The sequence below is a fragment of the Adiantum capillus-veneris genome, chromosome 26 (assembly GCF_014529385.1).
Source record: "Adiantum capillus-veneris isolate H3 chromosome 26, ASM1452938v2, whole genome shotgun sequence".
Lineage (NCBI taxonomy): Eukaryota > Viridiplantae > Streptophyta > Polypodiopsida > Polypodiales > Pteridaceae > Adiantum > Adiantum capillus-veneris.
Genome location: NC_140956.1, coordinates 84430125 through 84450650, shown reverse-complemented (window position 1 = coordinate 84450650; position 20526 = coordinate 84430125). Strand labels below are relative to the sequence as shown.

The following is a 20526-nucleotide window of genomic DNA, read 5'->3' as shown; positions in this document are numbered from 1 at the left end:
ACTTCACAACTTTAAAATCACAATTCAATTTGGTTGACATGGCCCGACGTAGTTTTGTGCCAAGAGAGATTGTCCCCAAAGACTGGCGCCCCTTTCGGTATTTCTTTTATATTAACCTTTGAGCAAAGTACAACTCTTGCAGGGTCCTCTGCTCTCAGACTCTGCATCCAGATGCTCTGAAGAGTGAGGCCCTTAGGGCTCTTTGATTCTTACAAGGGATGCCAAAAGCAGAGCCCCAAAATCAAAAGCTTCTCAAATTAAAAGCAATTGTTCCAAAGCAATTGATCCCAAAAATCTGCCTAGAAAAGCATCAACGCGATTTGCGAAATTTCGTAGAGCTGTCAACGCAAAAAGCGGCCCTGTCTGTACAGAACTGCCACGTCAGCATGTCAATGGAATTTTTGGGGGTCCGTAGTGCTGCCACATCAGCGTGCGTGCATGTGTGCACGCGCGCGCGTGTGTCCGGGGAATGCCAGATCATCAATCTGTGACATACCCCCTCTTAAAAGAATTGTAATCGCCCTCAATTATGCTTGCAAAACAAACAAAAGCCATAAACTGTCTTAGTAGACACTAACTGTTAGTAATGACGCACTAGGAACAACACATCTAGCACATGTACCAATCGCATCACTGGACATCACATGACAAATCACATTCATAGAAACAATCATTCCAAATCTGAGACCATGACTGCCAACAACGTATTTAGTAACCACATCTAGATCCATTCTGGACTTCATTGATGTCGGGTTAACTAATCCCATATTGCGATCATGTCTATAGAGATTTTGTTTCCGACTCAAGCACTGTCGTGTACAAGTAGTCATTCACCTCAAGCACTATCATGTGCGAGAAATCTTTCGCCTCAAGAATTTTGACCCAAGTAACCGGGGAAATTAGTTTCCTTGTTATGTTGCTTCAACTGCTTTTCCGTCAGCTTCTTCGTATCTAGAATCTGATTGATTTGGGCCTGGAGCGCATCATGGACTTCATCTTCAGTAAACATTCTCGGAGTAGGAGGCTTCTCGATCGCTGGTTTGATTGGTGGCTGGGTGGTTTTAAACGAGTATGAACTTTAGTCATCGCCTGATGAGTCAAAAATTTAGCAAATTGGGGATCCTTAACAAATTTAATCATCTGCTTCGTAGCCTCGTCAATGAGTTGTCGACGTTCCATCTCTTCAATCTCAACTTGAGTAGGCCGAGGTGGGCCATACTCTTCCGACTGCTCATGAGAATCTTCTCCGCGATCTCCTCCCGCATTGGCAAAGGCAGAAGAAGTCGACTGATCTTTGCTGGATTCCATAAGTGTCACGAGAAAAGGAACGATTTCCCGGTAGAAGAGAAATCGGCCGTGCTCTGATACCACTGTAACAAACTTGGGCACCCCAAGTCTAGATTTTGTCACGACACGAGAGAGAATACTTCACAACTTTAAAATCACAGTTCAATTTGGTCGACATGACCCAGCGTAGTTCTGTGCCAAGAGAGATTGGCCACAAAGACTGGCGCCCCTTTCGGTATTTCTTTTATATTAATCTTTGAGCAAAGTACAACTCCCGCAGGGTCCTCTGCTCTCAGACTCTGTGTCCAGATGCTCTGGAGAGTGAGGCCCTTAGGGCTCTTTTATTCTTACAAGGGATGCCAAAAAGCAGAGCCGCAAAATCAAAAGCTCTTAAACTTAAAAGCTTCTCAAATTAAAAGCAATCGTTCCAAAAGCAACTGATCCCAAAAATCTGCCCTGAAAAGCATCATTGCGATTTGTGAAATTTCGTACAGTTGTCAGCGCAAAAAGCGGCCTTGTCCGTACGGAACTGCCACATCAACATGCCAACGAAATTTTCGGGGGTTCGTACTGCTGCCACGCTAGTGTGTGTGTGTGTGTGCGCGTGTCTGGGCAGAAATGCACGTCATCAATTTGTGACAGGATCCCTCTTCATTTTATAAAGTATAGATGTAGATGCTTTTAGCTCCAATGCCCAAATAAATATTGACATGGAAAATTAATGTGAAATTATAACCTGGATTTTTCGTTTTAAACAATACACGATACGTGTAAATGTAAAAATGTAAAGATTCCCACAAAACAAGAGGCCTAGTTTCTTTTGCAGTTTTGCATGATTGTTATAGAACTTGGAAGAGGGTTCTGGTGTGTGGAAATCAGCCAGGAAGTCCATACGCGCAAGTTCTGTAGGCATGGCCGAGCCTGACTCATGGGAGGACGATGCTCCTCAAGCACCTGCTCCTTCGCCTGCCCTCTCCAGGCTCAACGCCAACGCGCCTTCCTTTACTTTCAATCCAAATGCGACCTCCTTCAACCCCACGGCACCTTCTTTCACCCCATCGTACCTCTCTCCAGAGTCCGTGGGCTTGGGCGGTCAATCGCCGGCCCCTCCTCCTCCTGAACCTCAGGCTATGGAACCTTCAGATCCAGCAGCTGCTCCTGCCGACATCCCCACTGGCGAAGCCTCCCTTGAGCCTATGCACGAGGAACCCAAGGAAGTTGATGTCTCATCTGAAGGTTCGTGTTCCTATCTGGGATTAGTTTACTTCTGCTCGTATTGCGGACTTACTTCATCCCGTCTTACAGATCCAACTGAACTAGTGAGCGGTTCTCTTAGTTCGCTGTCTGTGAATGATACATCAGGTAAATATTTTTTCTTCTTGGTTTCATGATAGCGTTTTGAGTTGTCGTGTATGCACCTCACTGTGCTCTTCCTTAACAGCCCAGCAAGATTCTCACATGGAAGACATCAATGAAGAAGAATTGGACGAATTAACCCATTTGAATGTTGTATTCATTGGGCATGTTGGTATGAAGATACCTTGATTTAGCATGCAAATTTATACGATGGCTTGTTCAAGTGGGGGGGTGTTTGAATTGCAGATGCTGGTAAATCGACCATTGGAGGTCAGACACTTTTCCTGACAGGTCAAGTAGACGAACGTAGCATTCAAAAGTATGAAAGGGAAGCAAAGGAGAAGAATAGAGACAGTTGGTTAGTAGCCTTAAGCTCCTTTTCTCAAGTTCCTCGAGGTTGAATCGGTAATTTTCTGCTTGAGTGCAAATTAGCCATTCAAAATGGTGGGTTTGTTACAAGAAACAGCATCCTGTAGGGCACTTTTTAAGGACAAGAAGCCCACTTGAAGCATGATGAAATTTCCAACGCATAGAGTTTTGGAACGGGAATTTCGTGCAATGTTGCATATCTCAGGGTGGAGGGAGCGTGAGAGTGTTTGGTGTATTTTCCATTAAATTTGTGATAGCTTCATGTTATTTTGTTATGAAGGTACATGGCCTATATCATGGACACAAATGAGGAGGAAAGAGCTAAGGTATATCCTTATGAGATGAGATGCCTTAGTAAAATTCTGTTGTGGATTAAAATGTTCAACAAAGGTACATTCTCCCTGACAAACAGGGGAAGACTGTGGAAGTGGGCAGAGCGCACTTTGAAACGGCTCAAAGAAGATTTACAATTCTGGATGCTCCGGTGTGCTGACACTTTAGTACATTCTTGCGCATGCTTTTGGTACTTTAATAGTTTTGCAACCTGACGCTGGTAGTTGTTCAGGGTCATAAAAATTATGTGCCTAATATGATCAGTGGGGCTTCACAAGCAGATGTTGGTGTTTTGGTCAGAAGCCTCAACCCTTTAAAAAATTCAAGTCCCCTCCTTACCAAGGGGTCCAGTGTGAAAGTGGCAAAGGCATAACTCTTATTAACTGGATTTGCAGGTAATTTCGGCACGCAAAGGAGAGTTTGAGACTGGCTTTGAGCGCGGTGGTCAGACTAGAGAGCATGCACAACTGGCGAAGACTTTAGGAGTAGCTAAACTTTTGGTGGTGGTGAACAAGATGGATGAAGCCTCAGTACAATGGTCGAAGGAAAGGTGAGTTGGACTTTGTAGAAGTTGCTGTGTTTCTTTGGTGGTTGCTAAGTAAGGAGGGAACATCCAGGCTTGGGCCTGCTTTTGTGTACAGTTTATGTGGGGCTAGTAACTTTCATCTTTGGGGTTTGAATTTGATTGAACTTTTCTTTGGCAGGTTTGACGAAATTGAGAAAAAGCTTTCTCCCTTCTTAAGATCTTGTGGTTACAATGTTAAGAAAGGTAGCTCAACGCATACAATTATCTGAGTGTTTACGAAACAGGTTAATGAGTACTCATAATTGACTTTTTGCAGATGTGTTTTTTCTGCCCATCTCTGGGCTCCTCGGGCATAACATGAAGGAGAGAGTCTCTAAATCTGTTTGCCCATGGTGGGATGGTCCTTGCTTTTTTGATGCTTTAGATGAAGTTCAATTGCCTACACGAGACCCGGAAGCTCCTTTTAGGTAATTCTGAAGTTTTCTATATGAACTTATTTTTGTGTTGAAGTCAGTGCGAATATTCAATGAAGGTGGCTTATTACTTGTTTGACCGAACATAGTAGATAATTCACTAATTGAGCTTATGGTCCTTCAAGGGGCTTATATACAAAGTTACTGGGAACGGGGGGCTCCAGAACGGTGGATTGGGAATGCTGGAACGGTTCACCAAAAAACGCTGAAATTAGCCTCAAAACAGCCTATAAGTTAGTAAACAACTATAAGCCAAGCTTCTAACATCTAGTTGGACAATTAGAATCATGTTCATGCATGTTTCAATATGTCGCTTGTGCGCGTTAGTGGTTGCGGATGTAAATTGTAATGAGACACCTCATAACATACTAAGCGCATCACATCACAAATAACATTATCTAGGAAGTGCAAAGATCGAAGAGCTCAATAGAAAGAAAGATGGAGCAAAAAGACAATGACTATACACTAAAGCGTGGGGCTTATAAGGCCAGACAAGGCGCTACAAAAAGGTAAGCAGTGAGAACTCAAAGAAAAGATAAGAGTGGAGGCTCAAGAGTCAAGACTAGCCACTAGGGACTCGAGCTCAATACATAGATGCCAAAATGGAAACATGTGAAGGGCCAAGGCTCAAGGACCAAACGAGCCACTAGCTTGCCAGTCTGTAGTGGTGGTGTGGAGATCATGGATGTCATCCCAATCCTCATTCCGCAGAAGCGTAGATATGCTGATATGCTGTAAATTTCCAATGAACTTTGGAAGTGTGATCTTGCTCTGTCTCCTCTTTGGTAGGACCGGTATGCTTTCAGAAAAGCACACGCTTGATCTCTGATATCACTGTCACAAGATGGGCACCACGTGCCAATAGAAAAGAACAGATTGAACAAACTTTTAGCACTTTAATAGCAATTGAATTGAAAGAGAGACGCGACACGGAGTGGCGGAATTCCACCCCAGAGAGTATCGGCCCCAAACCTTGGCGCCATACTTACTAGGAACGGGAAACCGGAACGGGAACGCGGAACGGGAACGCCGAACAAAATGCCGTTCCCTGTTACGGGTACTCACGTTTGAAACACGGAACGGGGGTTCGGAACGGGAACTTGGAATGGGAACGGGGAACGGAGACCTGAAAACGGCCATTCCCTATTACTATGCTTGGCACCCCTTTCGGTATTTCTTTATATTGCATCAACATAGTACAAGCCGGTACTCTAGACTCTGCACCTTCTCTAGGAAGCATGCCAGAGAATGAGCCCTAGCCTCTTATTTAAAGGTCCTAGGCCCCAAAAGCAGTTTACATGAAAAGCCTTCAAATTCAAAAGCATCTGGTCCAAAAGCAATGCAAAAAGCTGCCAACGTAAATCACGGAATTTCGTACAGCAGTCGGTGCAAAACGCGGAAATCCGTACAGTCTGCCATGTCAGCGCAATTTCTAGATTTTTCGTATTGGTGCCGCGTCATTAGCTGCTACGCAATTCTTTCTCTATGTGTGTGGGTCGTGCTTTATTTTAATCCTTTATGTCACTTGGGGCCCCATCGGACAGGGTCCCCATAAGTTGGTAGGACTTCTTCTTCTGTTACTTGATCTTCTTAGGGTTTAGGCCCCTCGTCCCGCATCTGTAAGTTGGCTTCATTCTTCAGGGCTTTGACACGTTTTTGTCATTGCTTCAGGACCGGAAGCGTTTGAGTTTGAAGGCTTTTCATGTAAACTGCTTTTCATAGGCCAAGGGCCTTTAAATATGTGCTAAGGGCTCATTCTCTGGCATGCTTCTTGGAGAAGGTGCAGAGTTTGGAGTATCGGCTTGTATTGTGTTGATGCAATATAAAGAAATACTGAAAGGGACGCCAAGGTTTGGGGCCAATACTCTCTGGGGTGCAATTCCGCCACTCCGTGTCGCGTCTTCTCTCTCTCTTTCAGTTCAGTTGTTATTGAAGTGCTAAAAGTCTGTTCAGTTTGTTCTTTTCGATTGGCACGTGGTGCCCGTCTTGACAGAAGCTCTGGTCCATCTGAGCTATAGTCCTGCCACCACAAAACTGAGGAGACCTTGGTGCGATCAACTTGTGCATCCGCAAGCCCTAATGATCCTCGCATATCCCTATACATAGCAAACTGATCCTTGGTTTTACGGCATTCTTCTCGATCAGGGTGAAACATGCTCAAGATCTCGTTCTATTGCTTGGTCACCTCCCCATCATGCTCCTGTTCTACACCTCGAAACTCTTGATCCAGCACAAAAGCCCCACCATGGAAAGGGGAAGAATAGGAGTCCCATATGCTCTGACAAAGCTGGCTAATCTCCTCAAACCTGTCTGCATCTGGCTCAAGTGTTTGGAGGGCCTCCACCATGCGATCCATGGTCTCATAAACCTTGCCAATGCAAGGTTGCATGGCATCAACTACTCGAAGCAAGTGGAGTACAAGATGCATCATTTTGTCTATAGTCTTCAATGACTCCCAAAACTGGGTGTAAGGATTCTAGGTACTAATCCTTAATTAAGTACTTAAACTCATGATTAAGAATTAAGAAACTTGAACTGTACTCAGAAACAAGACTCAAAAGACTTTGTGTTGATTGATGACTACTTGAAACTGAGTACGAAGAGACACAAATGAAAAGGCATGTCTCCTGGTGAAGAGACACGACTTTAGACGTAAAGACACATCCTTTCGGCGAAGAGCTGCAACCATTGGGCGAAGAGTCGCAACCGTAGAGCAAAGGGGTGTGACTAGTCGTCAAAGGAGTGTGGCTTTTGGCGAAGAGGTACGTCTCTTGAGCGAAGGGTTGTGACCATCCAAGCGTAGGGGTCCTCGTTGGCATGGCACTTCGCGTATTTGCAACTAGGAGTAGATGTATTCTTGTTAACATAGTCACAATAGTGACATTCCCTCCCTCTTTAAATAAAACCCAGGGTAGTTGTAGAAACTCCGGGAAGAAGGAAATGTATTGTTGTAGTGCTTCGCATTTAAAGCTCTTTCTGTTAAGTCCCACGTCATGACACTATTATTGACCATGACTATTTTGCAAAACTGAAAACTGATCATATTTGCAACTTGATAAAGTGTCTTTGTCAAAGTCATTCATAACTTCGAGCTTTGTCCAAGAAAAGATTGAATTTGTATCTGCTTCGAGTGAAATTATTGGTAAACTGACTTGAGTTTTCTGTTGAGTCATGACCATTGGTTGGAAATTTGTAAGGTATTCCATTTGTTTGTATGGAACAGTAAGATCCTCCTGAAGGGATGTCATAGACTGAGACAGAGTAGTGTTTGGAGGTATTTCCATATGTAAAGGTTTATCTGTGGAACAAATTGTGTCCAACGATTCAGTTGCAACGACTAAAGTTGTGCTGCAAGAGTCTGCATCTCTTTTATATTTTGCATCGTTGAAGGCAAGGAATGGAGTCTTTAACTTTGAAGAATTATCATTCACCACTGCATTTGGTATCTGTTTAGAAACAAAGACTGTATTCTGCAAGGGTGGTGACGAGGCGAATTTTCCTGCGTGGATCACGGCCAAAGAAGGGTTTATGTGTTTGTTGGTTGTCACATAACAACTGGAATCTTCTGAATCTTCAGCTTTCTTAGCGGGTATTAAGGCTTCCAATTGACAAGGGGTGGTTGAGGAAGTTGTTGCCTCTTAGACCTCTGAAGGATCCTCTTGTACAAGGGTACAAGGAAAGGATCAATAAATCTGTAACTGTACCACCATCAGACAAGAAAGACTTAAATGTAGGGCATGGCTCGCGAGGGGGAACTTTCCATCGTCGCGGCATTCATGACCGAGTACTCGACTAGGGTCGGATATATGTGCCACTAAGTAAGCCCATCTTGATATCGATGATGATCCGTTGGAAGCTTCATATTGCTGCTTTTGTTGCTGATGATTCGAATAAGAAGTTGGCTGCTTAGTACTGTAACTTTTCCAAGTAATATTAATGCTGAGACTTTTGCTGCTTGCACAAAGGTACTTTGTGTCTAGTTGTCTCTGAGAAACCATGCTTTGGGTGAGAAAATTTCGGTTCCGAAGGCTTATGTTTGAATGGTTCTTTCTGGTCGACCACTGAAGCGTCGGAAGAAGATGCATGTATTGCCCGAGAAGTTGTTGGTTGACTCCGAGAAGGGGTTTGCATTTGCATATGATCCAAGCGAGTGAATCGATGCGAGGCTTGATGAAATTGCTGCCATCTCCTTTTTGAAAACTGCTATCGGATCTTCGGTGATATATTGTTGTCGCCATCTTGTCTCCATCGCCGATTATGTAGCAATAGCTACTGGGAGAAGAGAGTGTGCTGAACCATTGTTGGGCTCTGCTTGTCTGCAAACCAGGGGCACAGATGATGGTGAAGCCATTCTGTATGCCATAGGTGGTCAATCGACAAGAGCAAAGGGTGGGGTTGGCGAAAATATTGAACCCACACGATGATGCTGAATTATGTACGTTGGAAGGGCTGAATTCGTGGGCTTTTTTATTAAAATATGCACTGGCTGCCCAAATGAACCAATGGCTAAACTAGTTTAAAAATTTGGTCCTGCTCTTTTAACTTGCCCGGCCACCCTCCATGTGAAGTGTGCAATAGGCACCAGCGTAGGAAAATCACCAGCGAAAGGCAATCCCAAAGAGCACGTAGACTTCAACGAACAAAACACCAACGATCAGCAATTCAGAAATCTGGACCGAAAAGGTGTATGCAGAAGGTGCAATCACCAGCAATCACCAGCGAAGAGGTCTGAGAGGGTGCGATCTTCTGCAGGGGGTGCGAGACTTTGGGCAGCCACCAGCGGGTAGAGGTGCCAAGAGGTGAGAGGGTGTGTCCCTTCACCAAGGGGTGTGTGCCCCTTCACCAAGGAAGGCAATACATGAAGAGGCATGCGCGGAACGAGCATCTGCTGCCGGCCACGCCTGTAGAGCATCAGCAAGCACGTGAGCCCAAGCTTCGGGTAAGAGATGCACGTCATCTTTCTGCAAGGCAATGTTTGCTTCAAGAGCGGGCGAGGTTAAGTACGCCGGCTAGTATCCATCTGGAAAGCCCACCTTTCTTCTGCTTCCATACAACTGCGGGAAGAGGGTAGAGTGTAGCGGCGAGGGTGAGGCTCACAACCTTAGGGTCTCGGAATTTTTTTTCTCTGATACCATTGTAAGGATTCTAGGTACTAATCCTTAATTAAGTACTTAAACTCATGATTAAGACTTAAGAAACTTGAAATGTACTCAGAAACAAGAGTCAAAAGACTCTGTGTTGATTGATGACTGCTTGAAACTAAGTACAATAGGCTCCTTATATAGGAGACGAAGAGACCAAAATGAAAAGACATGTCTCTTGGTGAAGAGACATGACTTAGACGTAAAGACACATCCTTTTGGCGAAGAGCTGCGACCATTGGGCGAAGAGTCGCAACCGTAGAGCGAAGGGGTGTGACCAATCGTCGAAGGAGTGTGGCTTTTGGCGAAGAGGCACGTCTCTTGAGCGAAGGGTTGTGACCATCCAAGCGTAGGGGTCCTCCTTGGCATGGCACTTCGCGTATCTGCAACTAGGAGTAGCTGTATTGTTGTCAACATAGTCACAATCGTGACAGTGGGGATCCTCTGACTTGCGTGCACATAAGATCCCTGCGATTGAACTTGCGTAGGATGAGGAAGTGTACTCCGTACTGATGAGGGTCTTCCGCACCGCATAGACGATGAACCATTAGGTAGTTGTAAGCAAAGCGGGTCTCACAATACTTCAAGAGAACCTTGCCCCCTGACTGCTTCAATAATGCAACTCGAAGGAGATTGTGATTGTTGATGAAGGACACTAGCTTAGACGCATCTGTAATGAGTGGCTCAATCCAATGCAGGCGCCCTATATATTTTAAAAGGTTGTTAAGGCAATGTGCCATACAAAATGACACTTTGATGTTGGGATACATGCCCTCCAAAATGGCGCCGGTTGCCCTGTTCGATGCCTCACCATCTATGACAAGCTGCAACACCACCTCTGGGCCAATGATTTGTATGGCAGACGCCCACTCTCCTGCAAGCACATTGGCAGATTTCCTTGTTTCTGTGGCATCATGTGAGTGGGCAAAGCACCTCTCTCCCTTGCAATAAGCCACAAGCCCATGAATGGATCTTGTCTTGGTGTCGCTCCATCCATCTGCAATGAATGTCACTACATACTTGGCCTATTGTCGCTTCATGTTTATGGCTGCCATCTCCACAACGGTCTTCTCTCTATCAAGAAGGGTAGTACGGAGGGCCTCTGAAGTGGGTGGGACGTAGCGTGGCCCGTAATCCCCAATCCTTGTGCACATCGCCTTGAAGTAGTCCGACCTATACAATGTACATGTCACGAAGGTCAAGAGTCAAGACAATGTTGAATGGACAATGGACAAACTAGTTATGGTCACAATATGTATGAGCATTGAGAACTTGGAACTTACCGAGCCTTTATGAAAGGGATATAGTCGTGATAAAAGAAGCGGGCAACGAAGGCATCCACATCCTCCCTCCTTTTCGGATCTCATGACACATCTAGAGTTCGTTGACGATGGGTGGGAATTCGAGCAAATCCACGCGCTGTCGGCGAGTCTTTACCCCTTTCAAAACATCTGTCATGGGTGTGACAATGCGCGCAAAATTCTCTATGCGCAAACTATATGCTTGACATAGACCAAGAAAAGAACGCACATCATATGCAGTTTTGGGCGAATCCCAATCACGTACCTGTTCAACCTTCGCGGGATCTAGCTTGACGCCTTCTACAGAAATGATATAACCCAGATAAGTAACTTTAGTGAGAAAAAGTCAGATTTCGTAGCTACAATGTACAACTGACACTCATCCAAACGGGTTAATACCCTTTCTACATCCTTTCTTTTCATGTTGTTCCCACGATGCATAAAAAATGAGAATATCATCAAGAAAGGTGAATACACATACACCAACCATATTGCCAAAACAGCCTACCATGAGATGGTTAAATGTACCCACGGCACCTGTCAATCCAAAAGGCATAACCACATACTCCCATTGCCCTCGCTCTGTGCGAAAAGCGGTCTTGTAGATGTCGCCTTTGAATATCCTTACCTGATGGTATCCACTTTTGAGATCGACCTTACTGAAGACCTTTGCCCCATTGAGCCTATCGAGGATATACTCAATGCGAGGCATCGGAAACTTGTTCTTGACGGTCATCTTGTTCAATGCCCTGTAAGAAACACACAAATGAGACGAACCATCCTTTTTGCGGACAAACAAAATAGGAGCAGCAAAAAGGACTTACACTAGGACGTATGAATCCTCTGGCTACCAACTCCGTGAGTTGCCGCTCTAACTCTTCTAACTGAGTCTTGTTCAGACGGTAGGGAGCCTTACTGACAGGCTGTGCCCCCTCCGTAAGCTCAATGCGATGGTCCTCCGGCCGCTCTGGTGGGAGACAAGGTGGAAGATCATCGTGCAAAAAGAGATGCTTAAATTTGGTAAACAAATATGAATACTTGTCTGGAGTCTGAATGCTCTGGGTAATTGGAGAGGTATAGATGAATGCCGCTTGTGCTCCTCTTCACAATTCACGCTTTGCCTGCACATGAGAGATGAGAGGCAAAGAATGCAGACCCTCCTCTCCACGAATGATCATGGGAGAGTCACTTTGGCATTTAGAGTGAGAGTATTGTCTGCCCAATCAATGAGAGGGTTATGCTCACGAAATCATTTAATGCCCAAAAGCATATCACATCGTGAGAGAGGAGACACGACAAATTTTCTACGGAAGGCAGCTTGTTGAACTGTAAACAACACATCAAGACACTTTTGCGTGATAAGAGAGTCCATACTAGGAGCGAAGCCCGACACCTCGAGAGGAGATGTTTGACTAACCTCTAGGCCGGCTCTCTCTACAAGAGAGGCACTAATTACATCATGCATACTGCCTGAATCAAACAATATGACAAATCGCTGACCCTTCACATGACCATAACACTGAAAGGGAGACTCATCAATGTGTGTGTCAGAAACATGTGAAGATTCAGATTGGTTCATTAAAGTGCTTGTGGTAGCTGTTGGTGCATTGGGTTCCTTAGGTGGGGCTGTCTTAGGACAAGCCGCTTTAATGTGACCCTTGACATGACATTGATAACGACGACCTTCCTTAGCATAAATGACTTGTTCTTCTGCCGTTCTGTATCCTCCTATAATTCCTTTTGCGGCTTTTTTCATCCAGGGTTAGCTTAGGTTTAGCAGTTGTTTTAGCTTTACCCTTGGATTCATTTTGTGAGTTCTTTTCCGAAGGATTAGAGGAAGAGTGGCTAGAAGAGTTACCATTCTTACCGTTCTTACCGTTCTGAGAGGTACTTTGAGAAGACTTGTTCTCCTTAGGCTTTCCCTTATTGTGCTTCATCTCTTGTGCAAGAGCAATCACTACCGCCTTGTTGAGATCGATTGGATCGAGTACCTCGACATCATACTTGATATACTCGTCCAATCCATAAAAGAATGCCTCCTTGCGCTCATCATCCGATTTGCGTAATTGGGTGCCGAGCTGTAAAACACGATTAGAGAAAGACATAACTGGCATACCATTTTGCTTGAGATTGCTCCAATCGTCTTTCAACCGTGCTAGGTATTGGGGTGGCTTAAACCGCGCCTTGAGCTTGTCTTGGAAGTCGCCCCAATTGAAGGAAAGGGGCGCGCCTTTATCCGCTTCCTCTAGGTGCGCGGTCAACTGTGCCTCTTGCCATGCGTGGTATCAATTCATGGCATCACCGGCAAGGTACATGACTGCCGTTAAAACCTTGCTATTTCCTGTCTTCTTAGTTGTCGCAAAGTAAGCATTAAATTGATGCAACCAAGAATGAATAATAGTAGCATCCATCTTACCGTCACTTATTGAACGTCAACTTCTCAGTGACGGGGTTGTTGGAGTCCGAATCTCTGCTTGAGCTACTCGATGAACTACCAACATCTTTGATAGGCTCGGGTTTCGAGGTACGTACCTGTAGGACCAACTCTTGCATGCGTTGATCTCTCTGCGCCTCACGCTCTAACTCGAAGGCCGCTCGTCTCTCTTCGGCCAAGCGCGCACGCTCACGCTCACGCTCAAAGGCTAACCTTCGTTCATCACGCTCGCGCTCCAAGGTAGCGCGTTGCGTCTCTTGTTGTAGCATCATGTCCATCATTGACTTGACCAAAGCCTCCATTGGATTTGGTGCAAACCGTGGCGTAGATGGGGAAGGTGGAGGGTTAGAAAAACTCCTCGTGGGGAAAATTCTTCTTCACCACCTCCATGCTCATCACCGTCATGCAAAGTATCCATTCCGCTTCGGGTGATGACCATACACTGAGATCTTGGGTTCTTAAGTCCACGAGGAACTTGGGGTCCTGAGGTTCTTGGGTTCTTGGGTTCTCGAGTCCTTGAGTTCTTGAGGTTCTTGAAGTCTTTCTTTAGCTTGCAATCTGTGTTAGAGAATGATCTTCTCTTACCCGAGCTCTGCTCTTTCCTGCGGGCGCACCCCTTGGCGGCCTTGCGCTCACACCAAGTTTGCTTTTTCCCACCTCACGTCGATTGGCTGGCTGCTAAGTGCACGGTCCGCTCTCAATGAGTGAAAAGAGGCACAAGGGGAGGCTGGACAAGCCCTTCTTTCTTGGGTTACTTGTCACTCTTCAAAAACACAATTAGGTATCGACATGCCCAAGTGGACTTCGGTTGCGTGCGATAAAAAAAAAATCTGTGGTTCTTTCCTTGAGTGATACAGAAACACTGCCAAAGCTTTGATACCAATGTAAGGTGCAGCGGAAGTGAATGTTGAACTTTGCTCAAGATGAGTGCTCCGAATTGTGCTCAAAGGTTCCTTTACTTACGGAAAGGAGAGCCTTCCGTTCCTTTAGTGAGAGTGTGTAAATGATCACAAACAAAGTGAATAACACTGTGAATATGGTGCTGAGATTGAGAGAGAGATAGAAAGAAGACTACGACACCAGACTGTTGTCAAACCCTCCTCCAAAGGCCCCTCTCTCGATGACGAGAGAAGTCTATGCTATTGATTACACAAACCTGGTACAAAGGTGTTGATGCAAGTTCATGATGCTATGATGCAATGCTGATCTAAGTCAGAGGCGACGACGACGATGAGGGCGACGACGACGCTGATGACTGCTGGCTGAAAACGCTGACTTCAATGGCTGAACATGCTACTTTATCTGGGCTTACTGTTGCAAGGCTGAAAAACGCTAGGTTTGTTGGCTGAAAAACGCTGAACTTGCTGTTGTGAAAAACGTCGACGAAAACGCTGGTACAGGCTGATGAAAACGCTGATGCTGGCTGCAATAAAAACGCTGGTTGGCTGATCAGAAAACGCTGGTAGGTTGATCTGCAAACGCTTGTTTTGTTGAGGTCTTGCTGAGGAGAAACACGAGAGGGCTTGCTGTAGATTTTGCATGTGCTCTCTTGGTTTCTTCTGCTTCTCTGAGTGACTGCCAGGTTTCTTTTATATTAACTTAGCAAATTTGCCCTACCCAGTTTCCCAACAGAGTCACTTATTAATAATAAGTGAAAAACTGGCTAAGTTAGGGAAAATGGGCTCTGTGCAATGTAAAATGCTCATGATGGCTACTGACTTTAATGCTGATGTCACGTGACACATCCAACCCTATGTGTCCGTGGACAAGCTACAGCATGATCAGGGTTCAATTCAGTCAAGTCAGTTTAGAATAGGAAGTGATCTGGCACTTTTGTGAGTCTGTTCGCAGACCGTGCATGTCCAGACACTTAGATTAGATGCATATCCTCTGGTTGCACACAATATGACCATCAGATTCCAGTCAGATCCCATCAGTAGCATTTTTACAATGCATAAACTTATTTTCCCTATTTTTGACATTTCTGACTTATTATTTTTAAGTGACTTTTGTTGGAAAGTAGGTACGGCAATTTTGCAAAGTTTGTATAAATAAAAACCTAGCGCTAGCACTTTCTGGCAGAAGAGGCAGCAGGAGCACCGCTCAACAAGCAACTTCTCAGCAAACCCCCCCCCCCCCCCCCCCCCCCCCCCCCCAATCAGCAAGGCTAGCGTTTTTGCATCTGCAAGGACCTAGCGTTTTCTTCTACAGGCAGCCTGGCGATTGTTGCACAGCAGATCAGCCCCGGCAGCAACAAGACCAATCAAGAAGCCTAGCGTTTTGCATTTGCAGGACAACCGGCAGCAGTAGGACCAATTTCAGCCCTAGCGTTTTTGGTTTGTAGATCAACCTCAGCGTTTTTGCAGATCATCGCGACAGAATCAGCCATAGGACCAGCGTTTTCAGTTTTCAGCCTTTAGCACTCGCAGAACAAGTCCCGAACCTCGCAGATCTCACCTTCCTGCAGCAGTTCCTCGCCGCACGGTGGGATCCAGCGAAGTTTGCAGTTTCAGCCCGGAAAACGTAGATTTCAGCATCTGCATTTTCAACGCGTCGTCATTGCATCGTCGCCATTGACATCGTCACCGACATAGAGTCAGAATTCAGCAGATAAAGATTTGCAGATTTCAGCCCTTAGCATTCCCAGATTTCAGCTTGTCTCGTCGTCGTCTTCATCGTCGTCGACATTGTCGGCAAGTCTAAGCATTGTAGAGATTTGTGCAATCAATAGTAGATCACTCTCGCCATCGAGAGTGGGGCCTTCGGAGGAGGGTTTTACAACGTCTCTGATGTCGTATTCCGCTGCATCTTACATTGGTATTACAGCTTTGGCAGTGTTTTGTATCACTCAAGGAAAGAACCACAGGAATCACATATTTTTTTTTTTTGCTTGTTGAGGTCGCACGAACCCAAGTTCTCTTGGGCGTGTCGATTCCTAATCTTGTTTTTGAAGAGTGACAGGAAACCCAAGAAAGAAAGGCTTGTCCAGCCTCTCCTTGTGCCTCTTTTCACTCATTGAGAGTAGACCGTGCACTTAGCGGCTAGCCAATCGACGTGACGTGGGAAAAAGCAACCTTGGTGTGAGCGCAAGGCCGCCAAGGGGTGCGCCCGCGGAAAAGAGCAGAACTCGGGTGAAGAGAAGATCCTTCTCGAACACAGATTGCAAGCTAAAGAAGAACCTCAAGACCCTCAAGACCCCCAAGAACCTCAAGACCCCCAAGAACCTCAAGAACCCAAGAACCCAAGACCCACAAGAACCCAAGTTCCTCGTGAACTTAAGAACCAAAGATCTTAGTGCATGGTCATCACCCGAAGCGGAATGGAGACTTTGCATGGAGGTGGTGAGCATGGGAGTGGCGAAGAAGAGTTTTCCCCACCAGGAGGCTTTTCCGACCCTTCCGCTTACCCATCTACGCCACGAGTTGTACCACATCCTATGGAGGCGATGGTCAAGTCGATGATGGAGATGATGGCACAACAACAAGAAACGACTCGCGTTGCAATGGCACAACTAGAAAGAAAAGCAGAACGATAAGACGTCTTGGAGCGTGAGTGTGATCAAGCGCGCTTGGCGGTTGAAGAACGACAAGCCGAGCGTGCGGTACAGAGTGAACAACGCATGCAAGAGTTGGTTCGATAGGTTCTTGCCTCGAAGTCCGAACAGCCAAAGATGTTGATAGTTTCTCAAGTGGCGCAAGCTGCGATCGGACTCCAACAACCCAATCATAGAGAAGATCCAGTTCAGTAAGTATGATGGTGAGATGGATGTTACGGTTATTCATTCTTGGTTGCATTAATTTAATGCTTATTTTGCGACAACTAAGAAGACAGGAAATAGCAAGGTTTTGACGGCAGCTATGTACCTTGCTGGTGATGCCATCAATTGGTACCATGCATGGCAAGAGGCACAGTTAGCCGCGCACCTAGAGAAAGCCGACGAATTCACGCCCCTTTCCTTCAATTGGGTTGATTTCCAAGACAAGCTCGAGGCGCGGTTTATGCCACCTCAGTACCTTGCACGATTGAAGGACGATTGGCGCGCTCTCAAGCAAAATGGTATGCCAGTCATGTCTTTTGCTAACCGTGTTTTGCAGCTCGGCACTCAATTACGCAAATCGGATGATGAGCGCAAAAAGGCTTTCCTTCTTGGGTTAGACGAATATATCAAGTTTGATGTAGAAGTCTTTGACCCCGCAGATCTCAACAAGGCGGTAGCGATTGCTCTCTCACAGGAGATGAAGCACAACAAGGGAAAGCCCAAGGAAAACAAGACTTCGACAAGTACCTCTCAGACTTTTCAGAACCCTCAGAACGTTAAGAATGGTAAGAACGGTAACTCTTCTAACCAATCTTTCAATAGTCTCTCAAAAATGAACTCTCAAAGTGAACCTATGGGTAAGGCTAACACAATTGCTAAACCTAAGCTCACTCCAGATGAAAAGGTAGCACAAGGAATTCTAGGAGGATACATCACGTTGGAAGAGCAAAGCACTTATTCTAAGGAAGGTCGTTGTTTTCATTGTCACATAAAGGGTCACATAAAAAGAACATGTCCTAAGCTTGACTCTAATGAATCTAAAGAATCCACATAACCTACTTCCTTTGTCAATGCAATAAATGACAACACGAGTGTGCCCCAAGTTTCTCATGACCTTCCCATTGATGAGTCTCTTATTAAATGTTATGGTCATATGACGGGGCAGCGTTTTGTCATATTGTTTGACCCAGACAGTATGCATGATGTGATCAATCCCTCTCTTGTTGAGAGAGCCCGCCTAGAGATTAGTCAGACATCTCCTCTCGAGGTTTCTGGCTTCGCTCCCGGTATGGACTCTCTCATCACGAAAGAGTGCCTTGATGTGTTGTTTACAGTTAAACAAGCTGCTTTCCATAGAAATTTTTTTTGTCTCTCCTCTCTCAGGATGTGATATGATTTTGGGCATTCGATGGTTTCGTGAGCATAACCCTCTCATTGATTGGGCGGAAAATACGTTCACTTTCAATGCCAAAAGTGACTTTCCCATTGTCATTCGTGGAGAGCAAGTGATTCATTCTCCCTCTCTCATTTCTAATGTGCAGGCGAAGATTGAAGAGATTCGGGAAAAGGAGACACTCTCAGCCTCTTCTTCTCCAAAGCATGATACACAGGATTTGCATGATGATTGGAATGACAAGCATTATGATTTGCATGATGATCAAGATGTGATTTCTCACGAGCATGATGATTTGCAAGATAAAGATGTTGTGATTGTTCACAAGGATGATGTGTTAGTTGATACTTTCTCTAGTGAAGCTAATCTCATTGCAGATTCGATCGATCATGAATAACTGATCTTGGCTCTCGAGTCGAGGTCCACAGAACCCCCATAGGACGATTCGATCCCTTGCGAAGAACCGATCTTGGCTCTCGAGCCTAGGTCCAAAGAACCCTTACAGGAAGTACTATGTGTTCGAATGATTCGTCAGCACGTATTGTTCGAGTGTTTCATTCGTGATCGTTTCCTGTATTTTAGTCAGCGACTTTATGTGATCCCTTTTCCTAGGCATGGCATCTTGTACGTTGAGCACGTTTCACTCATGAAGGAGCATGGATGTATGCGGATTTTTCATGAAAAGCTGAAAAGTATGCATTCAAGGAAGTCACATTTCATGTCTCTTCCTTGGCACGACACAGTTGTAGAAAGAGCACATGAAAGTATGAGCACCAAGCATGGGCATTTTCATTGTGATTTGCCACAGTTGATTGATTTAGATGAGAAACACAAGATTCGATCTCATTGTTTGCGTGTGTGTGGTGAACGGGTTGGCACTCCGACTCTTTGTTCATCTACATTGCATGCACAGTCTTTGAGGAAGACAATATTTTTTCCACTCACTTTACATGGAATAGGTATGTTTATGTTTTTGTGTTGGAAGTGGTTTTAGGAATTTTCAGCCGTGGAGATTCTTGAAGACGGAAGAAGCATGACTCTAGACGAAGTTGAAGCATCAAAGGAGCCACAGGAGACTTTGTGTCGCTTTCGACGCGGCCCAAAGAAGCAAGCATTGCAGAACTTTATGAAGTTCAAGTATCGCACGACCCACGCATAAGAGTGGGCCGACGAAGAGTCCTTCCCAGGATTCCAGATCCTGTTGGCGATCTCCTTCTACGCCATACAGTTCGGTACCAATACCTCACTTTGAAAAGGAGGGGATGTCATGTGACACATCCAACCCTATGTGTCCGTGGACAAGCCACAACATGATCAGGGTTCAGTTCAGTGAAGTCAGTCTAGAATATGAAGTTATCTTGCACTTTTGTGAGTGTTCGCAAATGGTGCATGTCTAGACACTTAGATTAGATGCATATCCTCTGGTTGCACACAGTATGACCATCTGATTCTAGTCAGATCCCATCAGTAGCATTTTTATAGTGCATAGACTTATTTTCCCTATTTTTGACATTTTTCACTTATTATTTTTAAGTGACTTTTGTTGGAAAGTAGGTAGGGCAATTTTGCTAAGTTTGTATAAATAAAAACCTAGCACTAGCACTTTCTGGCAAAAGAGGCAGCAGGAGCACTGCTCAACATGCAACTTTTCAGCAAGACTCCCCCTCCCCCTCCCAAATCAGCAAGGCTAGCGTTTTTGCATCTGCAAGGACCTAGCGTTTTCTTCTACAGGTAGCCTAGCGATTGTTGCACAGCAGATCGGCCCGGCAGCAGCAAGACCCATCAAGAAGCCTAGTGTTTTGCATTTGCAGGACGACCGGCCAGCAACAGGACCAATTTCAGTCCTAGCGTTTTTGGTTTGCAGATCAACCTCAACGTTTTTGCAGATCATCGCGACAGAATCAGCCATAGGACGAGCGTTTTCAGTTTTCAGCCTTTAGCACTTGCAGAACAAGTCCCGAACCTCGTAGATCTCACCTTCCCGCAGCAGTTTCTCGTTGCACGGTGGGATCCATCAAAGTTTGCATTTTCAGCCCGAAAAACGCAGATTTCAGCATCTACGTTTTCAGCGCGTCGTCGTCGCGTCGTCGCCATCAACATCGTCACCAACATAGAGTCAGAATTCAGCAGATAAGGTTTGCAGATTTCAGCCCTTAGCATTCCCAGATTTCAGCCCGTCTCGTCGTCGTCCTCATCGTCGGCAAGTCCAAGCATTGTAGATATTTGTGCAATAAGTAGTAGACCACTCTCGATGGCGAGAGTGGGGCCTTCGGAGGAGGGTTTTACAACGTCTCTGGTGTCGTATTCTCTTCTCTCTCTATCTCTCAATCTCATGCACCTTCACGCACAGTGTCCATTCACTTTGTTCGTGTTAA

General features: G+C 45.4%; 1 protein-coding gene across 2 annotated transcripts in view; it reads left to right on the top strand.

The window, feature by feature from the left end:
* The first annotated feature begins 2125 nt into the window (after window positions 1–2125).
* LOC147423755 (Translation elongation factor EF1A/initiation factor IF2gamma family protein) overlaps window positions 2126–20526 on the top strand; it is a 28612-nt gene continuing 10211 nt past the window's right edge. Inside the window, exons 1-10 of one of the 2 annotated variants that reach the window (XM_086501411.1) lie at window positions 2126–2523; window positions 2593–2649; window positions 2729–2815; window positions 2890–3001; window positions 3293–3338; window positions 3425–3496; window positions 3578–3640; window positions 3741–3895; window positions 4050–4114; window positions 4188–4338. In XM_086501411.1, the coding sequence (XP_086357537.1) occupies window positions 2199–2523; window positions 2593–2649; window positions 2729–2815; window positions 2890–3001; window positions 3293–3338; window positions 3425–3496; window positions 3578–3640; window positions 3741–3895; window positions 4050–4114; window positions 4188–4338 (1133 nt within the window). In that variant the 5' untranslated portion in view covers window positions 2126–2198. Of the gene's footprint in view, window positions 2650–2728; window positions 2816–2889; window positions 3002–3292; window positions 3339–3424; window positions 3497–3577; window positions 3641–3740; window positions 3896–4049; window positions 4115–4187; window positions 4339–20526 lie in introns of both variants that reach the window. The other variant, XR_015186587.1, reaches the window with a different exon arrangement.